The 12,383-nt window shown below is 49.1% G+C and overlaps 1 protein-coding gene across 4 annotated transcripts in view; it reads left to right on the top strand.

Annotated features, from left to right (window-relative positions):
* Positions 1 to 12,383, top strand: part of Prkag2 (protein kinase AMP-activated non-catalytic subunit gamma 2) — a 243,123-nt gene that overhangs the window by 100,168 nt on the left and 130,572 nt on the right. Inside the window, exon 1 of one of the 4 annotated variants that reach the window (XM_029477171.1) lies at positions 6,609 to 9,781. The exons of the other annotated variants lie outside the window; for them this stretch is intronic. Coding sequence (XP_029333031.1) covers positions 9,688 to 9,781 — 94 coding nt within the window. The 5' untranslated portion in view covers positions 6,609 to 9,687. Of the gene's footprint in view, positions 1 to 6,608; positions 9,782 to 12,383 lie in introns of those variants that run through there. 4 annotated transcript variants of the gene reach the window in all.

Here is a 12,383-nt window from a genome sequence, read left to right as displayed (position 1 = left end):
GGCTAGCCATAGGCTGCTTGCTCGTGCTAGGGCCCCACAGCAGGCAGCCAGTGACTGTTCCAGCACCTTCCTGATGATAGGAGCCCTGATGTGGCACTAAGGACTGTCTGCACAGTGAGCTTTCTCTCTGCTTTAATAAAGGGTTCCTTTCCCTTTGTGATCAGCATTCTGGGATGGGTGCTTAGAATATTGTGTAAAAAGCCTCACTCTCCCCAGCTTTCACCTGCCACTTTTAGCAGCAATCAACAAATCTTGCCTGAATCATGGCTAAAGAGTGATATTCTGATTCATCACTAATTCTGCATTAGCTGGTTGGAAAGGGAGTCTTTTTCAGAAAAAGATCTATCATCTTTCCTGTGTGCATATATGAATATATATGCATGCATGTGTGTGTATCTGTGTGCATATGCATATGAAAATATGTGTGTGTATCCTTATATTTACGTCTGTGCATGCATGGATATATGTGTGTGTTATGTGTATATGTGGTACCCATGTATGTACAAATGTGTGTCTGTATATGTGTATGCATGTGCATGCATGAATATATGCCTATGTGTATATGTATATATATATATATATATATATATATATGTACATATGTGCACATGTATGCTTGTGTGTGTGGACATATGTGTTTATGAGATTTGTGTTTTAGTTACTGAGTTAGAATGTTCCATTGTCATATTCTAATGTCCACATTGTCTGAGACTGGTCCGGCCCCATCAAGTGGCTCCTGGGTCTTTTGACTGTCCCCACAATGCTGTAAACACTGCCAGCATTTTTGGCTTATCTTACACACTTCCTGCTCTGGAACAAGTCTCTTCTCCAAGTAATGTTTTGGCCATCTCATTACTGTTTGGTGACATAAAAGTATTAGCCACTTATCATTGGTGGTGGCAAACAACACTTAGAAAGGAGGCGTTGGCCCTGGCAATGCTCCCTGCAACTGGGGTGCCATAGCTTCTAGGGCCTCTCAACAGATCAATTGCAGACAATTTAATCCTTGTGAATGAGGAAGTAATTAAATAAAGACAGCTATCCACACAGCAGGATACTATGTAGCTGTGAAAAGGATACTATTGAAATAAGATAGTAAAAAATATGGAGACAGACATCTAGCACAAGCATATTTACCACTATTAGAAATACAGATATTGGAGAATTTATACTTATTGTTTTTCACAGAATTTGTGGATTTAACTTGCTTTTGTGGTTAAATGCACATAAGTGCCTTCCCAGCACTGTACAGTCAGCCCTGCAGTCTGAGGCTGTCTCATCAGTGTACCAGCTATCGCCATGACAAAGCACCTGGCATGGGTAGCCAAGGAGGAAAGGCGTCCCTTGGTTGATGATTGCAGAGGTGCCTGTCTGGCTGCTTCAGACCTGTGTGAGCAAACGTACATAGTGACTTTAGCTTGAACTTGTTGAGGAAGGACCGGACGGTTTCTAGAGAGGGTGTAGTGGGCATGTGGTGGTGGAGACTTCTCACGCCATGGTCTTGAGGATGCAGAGAAGAGCTGGATCCCAGTATCCCCTTTCAGTGCCCTCTGCCCGTGACCTTTCTTCCATTAGGTCCCACTTCCCAATGGTATCTCACACTGAGCACCAGCCAACAGCACATGAACCCCTAGGGAACACCGATGAGCCAATAACCACCCCAAACAGAACCTCATCCCCATTGGCCGTCACTTCCCATCCCTCTACTCCCAGAACCTGGCCAGATCAATCTACTTTTCTCTGGCTTTGCCTGTTCAGGGATTTTTGTAAAAAATGGAATCATAATGCGACTGTCTCCTCACACGTTAGATTTTGTTTGGAAAGTGGACATTCTAACATTTATCATGACTTCATGCTTTTCCTGGTTAAATAATATGCCCTTGAATAGACAGACCACATCCGTTCACCACTCCCCCAGCGAGGAGTGCTGAGGTTGTCTCTCCCTCTTGGGTTTTGTGACTAGTACTGCTGTGGACATTTGTGTGCAGGCTGCTTTAATTCCCGTCTTCACTTCTTTTGGCTAGAGAGCTAGGAGTAGGCTACACAGGACTCTTGTGTTTAGCTTACTGAGGGAGGGCAAATTGTTTTCATGATAGATGTGGTAGTTTCACCTTCTCAGGAGTATTAAGGTTCTGTTTTCTCCACCTCTTGGCCAATAGAAATTCTTCACATTTGTGGTTGGGATTTGTGTTTCCCATGAGAATTTTCTCCAGCATGTGTGTGGCCCTGTTGCACTTCTTTGGGGAAAGTGTCTTTTGAAACTCCCTGCCCTTTTTCCAGTCAAGATTCGTTGAAAGAGAGAGAGCGGGAGGGAGGGAGGGAGGGAGGGAGGGAGAGAGATTGATTGATTGATTTCAAGAGATTATGTGTACCGTATGCATGCAAGCACATGCAAAGACCAGAAAAGGGCTTTAGATTCCTCAAAACTGGAGCTGCAGGGAGTCGTGAGCCACCTGATGCAGTGCTGGCAACAGGAGCCAGGTTCTCTGGAAGAGCAGCTAGTGTTCTTAACCACTGAGCATCTCTCCAGACCCTTCTGCCCGTTTTTAGTTGTTTTTAGTTGTGTTGTCTTTTTCTGCCTAGTTTGTAGGCGTTCTGAACAGTGAACACTTTGTAGATATATATCTTGCAGATATTTTCTCCTCTGAGAGTCACCTTTACTTTCTGGTTGAAGTCCTTTGACGCTCACTAAAGTTTGGTTTTGATCGGGACTGGAATTGCCTGAATGTGTTGCCCCTTTGTGCTTGCTCCATGTTGTCATATAAACTTGTTAAAATGAAGGAAAGGGGGAGGATGGAGGAGGTGGGTGGGTGCCGGTGATTACAGTTCTCAAAGGTATGACCCTAAGACAGAGACGGAGGAGCAGGTGGCACAGTGAGGTCAGGGCACAGCAGTGGGGACAGTAGTTGCTATCGGCATCAGTGGTTCATGCTCTGCGGCTTATGAATGCTTCTGCCGGATTCTCTTTCATCATCCCTCTAAGACCTTGGGAAGGGCTGAGCGTGCTGTGTAACCAGCAGGTTCCACAGAAGTGTTGAAACCACTCAAGATTGCAAGCCTGTGAGTGGGCCCAGATTTCTCTTGGGGTTGTAGCTGACCTGCAGGCTAAACTGTTCCACCACTGCCCCGTTTTTTTGTTTTTTTGTTTTTTTTTTTCTTTTTCTACATTTTACTTTGAGAAGAAACCAATCCAAGGCAGCCATCAGTTCAGACCTCACCTTCTGACCTCCAGTTCATTGTACTTCTAGTGAATGGGTATAGGAGTCGTTGAGGTTCAAAGGAACCCCAGGCCCTAGAAAAAGGCACCCCTTCCCAGGTGATGCCAGGCCCTCTGCACCCAGGGTCTGTCCCATGGGCCATGATCCTGGTCTTTGTCCTTCCTGCTTTGTCTTTGGAACTTTTGGAGCCGTGGGCCTAATATGCTTTTACAGAGATCTTGTTGAGCGAGTACCTGTCAACTTCAAAATACAAGGACCACAAGAAAGGACTGAATAAGGCCCCTGAGATCTCTGACTCTCAGAGATCTACAAATTTTGTACTTCCTGCCTCCTATATTTTAGCTGAAAATAATTACTGCATAGGCTTTCACTTTTCTGTACATGTGTGTGTGAGTGCACACTCCACTGGTGTGTGTGCAGAGACCAGAGCTGTCTTCCTCTGTCTCTGAGTGCTTTGCTCCCTTGAGAGAGGATATCTCACTGAACCAAGCTGCCACCCAGTGCTGGTTCAGCTAGACTGGCCACCAGCAAATCCCAGCAATCCTCCTCCCTTGGCCCTCCTTGATGCTGAGGTGTTTTATGTGGCCTGGGGATCCTATCCCAGACCCTCATACTTCAACAGCAAGCCCTCAGCACCTCTCTGTGTTTTTAACAGTAGGATTCCCTGTGGCCACTATCAAATCTCAGTGGGCTTAGATGTCCCTGGTATGAGCAGAGCTGGGAAAGCTGAGGTGGTTCATCTTTGCCAAAACAAACACTCTCTTGTCACTCACGTTCCCCTACTCTCGTCCCCCCCAGGCACCACGAGGCTAGGTGTGACCCTGAGTGTGCCCGGATGACTCTGAGCCACATGTTGGCTTGAGTCAGGTGGGGAGGGCCTGTCTCGGAGGTGTGACTCAAACACAGCCCCCGAAGGAGGAATAAGGAAGGCCCCAAGGGCAAGTTCACTAAGAACTAAGCAGCAGCATGACCTTTAGAACTCTTGGTGAAACATGACACAGTATTTCGCAAGCAGCAGGAGTGTTCTCTCTCCAGTGTGCATACTGCGCCCTGCTCCAAGAGGATCTGAAACTCACACCCCAAGGTTTTGATTGGCAGCAGCCTCTCAGGGACCTGGGTGCTTCTCAGGCCCTGTGAGGGTCACAGACAGCCCTCAGAGTTGAGAGTAAGATTTCTGTCCATGTGTCCTCGGTTGCCTTCCCAACATCCCCGCCACGGAGAAGCTGCTGCTGGATCCTAACTGACAGTGGAACAGGTCGAGAATTTCAGCTCTCTTCCAGGCCACTCCAGAGTTCTGGAGACTCCGATGAACCTTCTGTCCCTAGATGTCCCTAATTGAACAGTAGCAGGTGGCCCCTCCTCCCATGCTGAAAACATAGGAAGTGCTTTGAGCCGTTCTCTCCACTTAGGACACATGGACAGTGTCACTTAGCAGGCAAGCCGTGATCCCTGGGTGTTTGGACTCGCACTGGGCATGTTGGTCCCAGGCCTCAGCAGCTTTGGACTAGCATAAGAGACACCCTTCTCATGAATGGACTAAGGGGCCCATGCAGAGATGATGCACCCCGCGTTTCAGCTGCTTTTCTCCCCTCTAGGTCCTCACAGCTTGAGTGAAGCCTGTCATGACATCCGGAGTGTTTCCGTGGTAATGAGGGTCTAAGGGCTTTTCTGAATGTAATTTTACTATAAACACCATCTCTGTGGAGTATGGAGTATGGCTCACAGGACATGGTTGAAAGAGAAGGTGGAAATTTGTATGATCCAGAAATCCAGGAGGTCTGCTGTGAGACAGTCTCTCCTAGAAGTGGCTGCAGAAACAAGAGCGGAGCAAGGGCAGCACTGGAGGACATGCCAATGTGAAAGGCAGACATTTCCATGGGGTCTCAGCCCTAGACAGAGAACTGCAGGCCAGGGATGACTGCCGGGAGAGGGAGCACCAGCCTCTGTTAGGGATGAGCCCCTTCCCGGGTATGCAATACCAAGTGGTCAGACCTGAACCACATACATGCAAACCAAAATGGGTTCAGCAGGTTGCGTGCGTGCGTGCGTGTGTGTGTGTGTGTAGGACTGAGGCTATCGATTGGAGGGGAAGGGACACAGGATGGGGGGAGGGGAGGATACCTGGGAGGGGCTGGAATAGGAAAGGGAAGCAGGATAGTGATATGATTCTTTTTTTTAAGTTTTGTTTTGGTTTTGTGTTTTTAAAAATTTCTTTTGAAGGTTTATTTATTTTTATGTGAGTACACTGTTGCTCTCTTCAGACGCACCAGAAGAGGGCATCAGATCGCATTACAGATGGTTGTGAGCCACCATGTGGTTGCTGGGAATTGAACTCAGGACCTCTGGAAGAGCAGTCACTGCTCTTAACCACTGAGCCATCTCCCCAGCCCGCTATGATTCTATTTTAATTAAAAATGTGCTAATTTTTTAAAGAACACATATAAAAATAAACCCTACAGCTATGGACTGGGAAGGTGGCCCAGTGGTTAAGGTACCTGCTGTGCAAGCGTGAGAAGTAGAGTCTAGGTCCCCAGAGTCCATGTAAGTGGTGGGTGCTGTGGTGGCCTGCCTGTAATTCCATCCTTAGAAGGCAGAGACAGAATCCCAGAGCAAGCTGATAGAGAAACTAGCCTTAGCAGTGAGCTCTGGGTTTGACTGTGAGACACCCTCACCTCAGAGAAGAAGATGGAAGAACTATTGAGTATGATTGCCAACCCCAGCCTGGTGCTTTTACATCTATACACACAAGCACACACCGTGAAACACATGTACCCCCAAACATGCAAAATATGCTTACATGTGCACAGGCACCAGACACACACGCACACACACACAAGAACCACCTAGCATTATACCTCTCTCTAAATCCTATAGAACTGGTGTTAGGTTGGTGTTCTGAGGGTGTCCGTTGTCCCCCACCTGGCTGCTGTTACTGGCTTCCTGTGGTTTTTTTTAAGGCTTATCTATAAAGACCTGGGCCACTTTACAATACAGTTTCATCCTGTGAGCTCTCCCGTCTTTCTTTGCAATGCTTCCCTCTCCTAAAACCACCTTGTGTCAGTAGGCATTCATGCCAGGCCAAAACAGCTCAAGCTGAACCCTGCCAATTCCCCCTCATCCCCCCTCAGTGGCAGCCAGTGGCCCTGAAGGACATGGAATTCTTTTCTCCCTTCACCTGATTGGTCATTTCTTAAGTTCCTCAACAAACTCCAATGCTCCCATGGGGTAAATTCAGAGCTAGGCCGCCTCAATGAGTTCTGGTCCCAGCGTACAGAGGAAGTATCTGCCCTCGCCTGTGTCGCCTGTGCTCAGCCATCTAGGCATCCCCAACATACTGTTCTTCTTAGGATTTAGCAGTTCACCTGCAAGCCAGGTCAGCAACTCCTGCCTTGTCGCAGGCTCCTGGAAGGTTGCAAATCAAGGTTTTCCAGGTTGACTCTTACGCCTTTAAACTTTCAGGCCTGAAGGTCAAAGGTCAGCGCGAGAATGCAGACTCTTGCCTATACTCTTTCTTCCAAGGAACTCACTGAGGCAGGGCCCGGGGGAGGGAGAGGGGGTATTGACCTTGGGCCCTGATGTTGTATCGTGTGTATGCATGAACGTTCAGATTTATCTGAATCGAGTTCAAGTCCATGCTCTCTGCCCTGGCTTGTCAGCTGTGTGACCCCACCAAGCTGCTCCTCTGACTCTCCACTATCCATCTTTAAATGGCACACTACTGATAGCCGCCCTTCAGCATTTATAGGGGCAAATGAAATAACAACTGTGAAGTTGCCCAGTGCCTTGCTTGGCTTAGGAGAGACTCTTGGTAAATGGTAGTTATTCTTTCGATAATGAAAATGCCATTCTTGGAGAACAGGGGTGTCTTTGAGTGGCTTACAGCACCCAAATCCCTTCAATCAGCAGCTACCTAGGACACTCCCCCAGTTTAATCACCACTTGCAGAGTGAATGTCCAGATAAACCCATGTCTGTCTTGCCTGCCTCTGCCATGCCACCTCCACTCGCGGTTCTTTTCCTCGTTTGCTCTTTCCACACACTCTGCTTCTCTTCTAGCGTAAGAACATTTGCGACGTTGACTGGAGAGATGGCTCAGTCACTGAACTGTTGTCCCAGAGGCATAAGGGCCTCAGTTTGGATCCCAGAACCCACATCAAACGCTGGCCCCAGCCATATGCTCAGCAGCTACACACTGCAGAGGCAGGACTGGGGCTCGTTGACAGCCACCCACCCAGTCTAACTAAGTGCAGACTGCAGGTTCAGTGAGAGACCCTGTCTCAAAAGATAAAGTGGAAAGCAGAACCGGGACAGGAGCAGAGATTCCGTCATCCTCTCCTGGTACTGCAGAGAATACTGAAGGGAGAGATCTCCGTTCATCACGGAGGGGAAAGGACCGCAGTGGAGTGTGAGGGCTCTGTTCACGTGACATGGGCCAGCGACAGACAAAGTGGATCAGAACCAGAACAAAGGCTCACCCCTAGTGATTTAATTCTACCAGGTAGACTCCAAAACCCAGGTCCCACAACCTCCCCAAACAGCCCTGCTAGCAGGAGACCAAGTGAGAGGGACAGCCCATGTTCAAACCTCAGCACGCCCTCCCATACGGCATCCTGGACTCTCCTCACCCTGTGTGGCCTCTTAACAAACGCCCTCAAGCTTGTTCTGCAGCCTGTTGCTCTAGCTGCGGATCCATCGTCTCCTTGACTTCACCATGAGCAGGGGTAACTGGCATGCCAGACTCTGCCAGAGAGTGACAAACCGCAAAGACTGAGGGGTCGGTCAGGCCTGAATTCATGGTGGCCTCTTGAGGGCTTGGGCCCTCCTCACAAGTTGAATCCCTCTTCTGTCCCCTCTCTGCCTCATTTCCAGACGCCCTATTAGATAACAAACTTACACAGACAGCAGTTGCTTTTGAAGGTGATGCCATCTAGACAGGAGCCAATCATCCTCAGCCTAAGGCCCACTTAACTAATCGTGGGGTAAGTGACTATTTGGGGGGATAAGCCACACAGATTTTATTGCCATTAGTTCAGGTTATTGGAATTTGATCTTTAAAAATTATATATATATATGTGTCTGCATGTGGGATTCTGCTTGTGAGTGCAGGCGCCTGTGGAGGCCAAAAGAGGGCGTCTGGTTCCCTTGGGGCTGGAGTAGTACCAGGTGGCTGTGACCTTCCTGTCATGGGTGCCAGAAACTGAGCTTGGATAGTCTGAACGAGCAGTGCATGAAATGTGTGCTCTCCACCACCGAGCCGTCTCTCTGCCCTAGACTGTTAGAGTTGAAGTCCTGTCATTGCCTGGGCTCATCCTGGCTAAGAAAGGTTGGAACATAGACTCCCTCAAGGTCAGAAGGCTGATTAGAGCAAGTAACTGCTCTTCAGTGGAAGCTATCAGGAAGCAAAACAAAACTAAACAAAACAAGTTATTTCCCTCTCTTATTTACCTATGCTACTCGGATGAACTAAGGGCTTCGTGCTTTGTCAGATCAGACATTAGGCTATGGTGGTTGAGATTAGTGTTGGAGTCTCGTCTCTGCTATTGTTGGCAGCAGGATCTTGGAAGAGTCGCAGCCCTGTCCTGAACCTCAGTTTCCCCATCTGCAACAAGAGGGGTTGAATGAGATCCCCTCCAAATCTGTTGTGCGGTTCTTAGCAGTCGGGCTCCGTGCTTGCCCGAGACCTTCTGCTGAATCCTCGGATGATCCTGTCTCTCCTCGATCTTTTCTGCGTTCCCTAGAGGGAACAAAGAAGACTCAGCAGCGTCTAGCTAGCCCTAGCGCTCTCCCAGCTTCTAGCTCTCAGAGACCCGAAGCACATGCATCAAAATAGTTGTGTGATGTCATGTCCAAATGGAATGTGCTCTGGCCAATTGGTGCCAAGAATTGTCTGTACAGGGTGGTTTCCTTTTACAGTCTTCTTAAAGAGACATCACGCAGACCTGCACATGACTAGCAGGCTGGTGCCGGCTCTGCCTACGAGGGCTCCCCTCCTGCTTTAAGTGTAAAGAGAGTAAATAACCCGGAGCTTGTCAGTGAGCCAGTGACCTTAACTACATAAACAGATCCCCTGCAAGGTTCTGTTCATGCCTCTGGTGGCTTCTTGCCTACTTAAGGACAGGCGAGGCTGACACTACCCGGAGAGGAGAGGTGCGGCCAGTCAGGACTGCTTTCTCAGGAGCCTCAGGGACCTGAGTGAGAACTGTAGAGAGAGTCCCCGTGTGGCTGCTGGGCTGGTCCTGGAGCATGACCCTCATCTCATACTAATCTTGTCTCGGACCCTCGGAGCCCACAGGCTGTGGCTGAGTTTGGCTGCCTTTCAGCGGTGGTAAGCTGCGGTTCCCAGGTATCCCGTGCCTGCCAGCTGATGCTGCCCCCCTTCTGGTGAGCCCCCCTTCCCCAGCTGAGACTCACACTGGTTCTTCGAGTTCTGATATGTTCACCTGTCACTGCCTCTGTGGCCACAGTGACTCATGAAGCGCTTTGGAAGTCTGAGGGGCACCAAGAAACCGAAGGACCAAAACCGAAGCACCCAGCGGCGCCAGTCGGAACCCCATGGCCTTTTTGGTAGGCTCCCGTCCTTTCTGTTTCTCTGATGATCCCCACGATGGCTATGTGCACGAGTGTGCATGTATACACATGTGCCTGTGGACTCATGTGTGAGTGTGGCCAGCTGCTGCTGCTCCCTCTGGGCATAGCCCTGAGGCAGTGTTTAAGGAGAAAGAGTGGCTGCTAACTAATGGCCATGCTGCTCCTAGGATTCGCCTGGCCAGCCACTCTTTGTAAAGCTATGTCCTTTCTCCAACCCACCTGGCACCATGTGGTTTAGGGATCAATTGGGATTGTTACTGGTTTAGGGAAAAAAAAAGTAGCTTAAAGAAGAACAAGGATGAGTCTGAACTGTGAGCTTATATTATTACAAATGAAATGTGTATGGAGAGAAACCCGGCTGTTAAAGGAAGGGAATCCACCTCCTTGGTCCCTGACAAGAGATCTGGTAGGCTGAGGGTGACTTGGGAGGGGAAACAAGTGCCTGGTTTGTGTCCCTTGGGGAGAAACAGCCTCTGTGACCTGCTGCCCTGGGTTCAGGAAACTGGGATCAACACTATTGGGGAAGCTGGCGGACCTGCTGAGGTGGAAGCTTGTGTTTTCTGTTCAGATGGAGCTCTACAGGTGGAGCTCAAGTTTCTTTACTTCGTAGGGACCTGGATGCTCTCTGACTACTCCACCTTGGATGGTAGCTGTTGTGTTTTAAGTATCTGAGGCTGGAGTTGGAGGTGTGACTCAACTGATAGAGTACTTGCCTAGCATTTGTAAGTTGAGGGTTTGATCCCTAGCACTGAGTAAAACTGGGCTTGGGGACACACGGCTATAATCTCAGCACTTGGCAACTGGAGGCAGGAGGATCAGAAGTCCAGTGTCATCCTTGGCTACATATCAAGTTCAAAGCCAGCTACATGAGACCCTGTCTCCAAAAAAGTGAAACGTGACATTTCAAGTGGTAAGAATGAATTTGTCATGGGTATAATAGCATGATGACTTTGACAGGACATCTAAGCAGTAAGGGAGGTGAGCTGGAAATGAAGGGGATTCTGCCTGCCTGAACCTCTTGCCATAGCTGATGCATCCAAGCCCTGGAGAGCTTCATGCTCTGAGGAGGGCCAGTGTGGAGATGGGGACTCCTGAGTCAAGGAGTTTTCAGTCTCATGGAAGAAAGATACAAGTCTGCAGAGTGAACTCAAGAAGAGAATGCCATTTAGTGCTGGGGGGGGCTTATAGAGGGATGGGGTGACTGACCCAGCAGTGGGGGACAGAGGGATAACTGAACCAGAGTCAGTGATTCGCCTAAAAACAAGACGCTCATTTTCCACAGCAAAGATGTAAATACTCATTTACTATAGAATTAAATCTGACCCTATTATTGAACAAAAAGTCTAGTTTTGCTAATGGGGACAGACAAGCAGACCTGTTATTAAATGCCTGGTGTGTGCCAGACAGTGGTTTCTGCCCTGGTGTGTGAGAACTGGCTGTTTTCCCTTCTCCTAAGCTGCTGAGATCAGAAATAATACTTTCATCTCCACTGAGTATCATAAGGGCTTGCATGCAAAGGCCGGCTCTGGCCTCGGGATCAGGGACGTGGGGGCTCTCTGGAGGAGCAAGTTCAGACCCGCCGTCCTTCTCAGGCTGATGCTGTGTGTGGGCAGTTGCCAGGACTCTGGGGTCTAGGTTTCCCCTTTAGTTAGCATCACACTGGAGTAAGAGCTGGGTACCTCCTCCATCATGCCAGGCCCGCCCCCACGGAATGAAGGGAAAGGAAGGCCATGAATTATAGAGGAAGCTTCCTTCCATCTCAGCTTGGCTAAGTCAGCCCACTCTCCACCTAACTCTCCACCCAGGATTTCCTGGTCTCTGGAGAAACGTGTCCCCCACAGTTCAAACTGTAATCTCCAGCCCTGCCCCTTCTCCATTTACAACAATCTATTCAAAGCACCCCTTTCCAGTGAGGTTGCTCTGGCTGTCTAGGAAGGGCCATTTTGGAGGTTGGTTTTATGTCCCCACCTCTATGGGGAATTTTACGCAAGCCTTTTCTTCTATGGGGATTTGAAGTCAGCACCTGCCTCTTCTGCCCTTTTGCTCTCCTCTGCAGCTGTGCCATTGTCTTAGGTGGGGCTTTCTATTGCCGAGATGAAGTATCATGACCAAAAAGCAAGTTGGAGGGGAAAGGGTTTCTTCCACATCATACATAGTCCATCACTAAAGGAAGTCAGGACAGGAACCTGGAGGCAGGAGCTGATGCTGAGGCCATGGAAGGGTGCTGCTCATTGGCTTGCTTTCCACCTCTTGTTCAGCCTGCTTTCTTACAGATCCCAGGACCACCAGCCAAGGCATGACCCCACCCACAGTGAGCTGGCCCCTCCCCCATCAATCACTAATTAAGAAAATGCCCTGCAGGCTTGTCTGCAGACTGATCTTTCTTTTTTTTGGTTTTTCAATATAGTGTTTCTCTGTGTAGCAGCCCTGGCTCTAGTGGACCTCCTCTGTAGACCAGGTTGGCATCAAACTCACAGAGATCCCCCTGCCTCTGTCTCTGCCTCTGTCTCTGCCTCTGCCTCTGCCTCTGCCTCTGCCTCTGCCTCTGCCTCTGCCTCTGCCTCTGCCTCTGCCTCTG

The sequence above is a fragment of the Mus caroli genome, chromosome 5 (genome assembly GCF_900094665.2).
Source record: "Mus caroli chromosome 5, CAROLI_EIJ_v1.1, whole genome shotgun sequence".
Classification (NCBI taxonomy): domain Eukaryota; kingdom Metazoa; phylum Chordata; class Mammalia; order Rodentia; family Muridae; genus Mus; species Mus caroli.
Note: the sequence above shows the minus strand (reverse complement) of the source record. Positions and strands in the feature narration are given on the sequence as shown.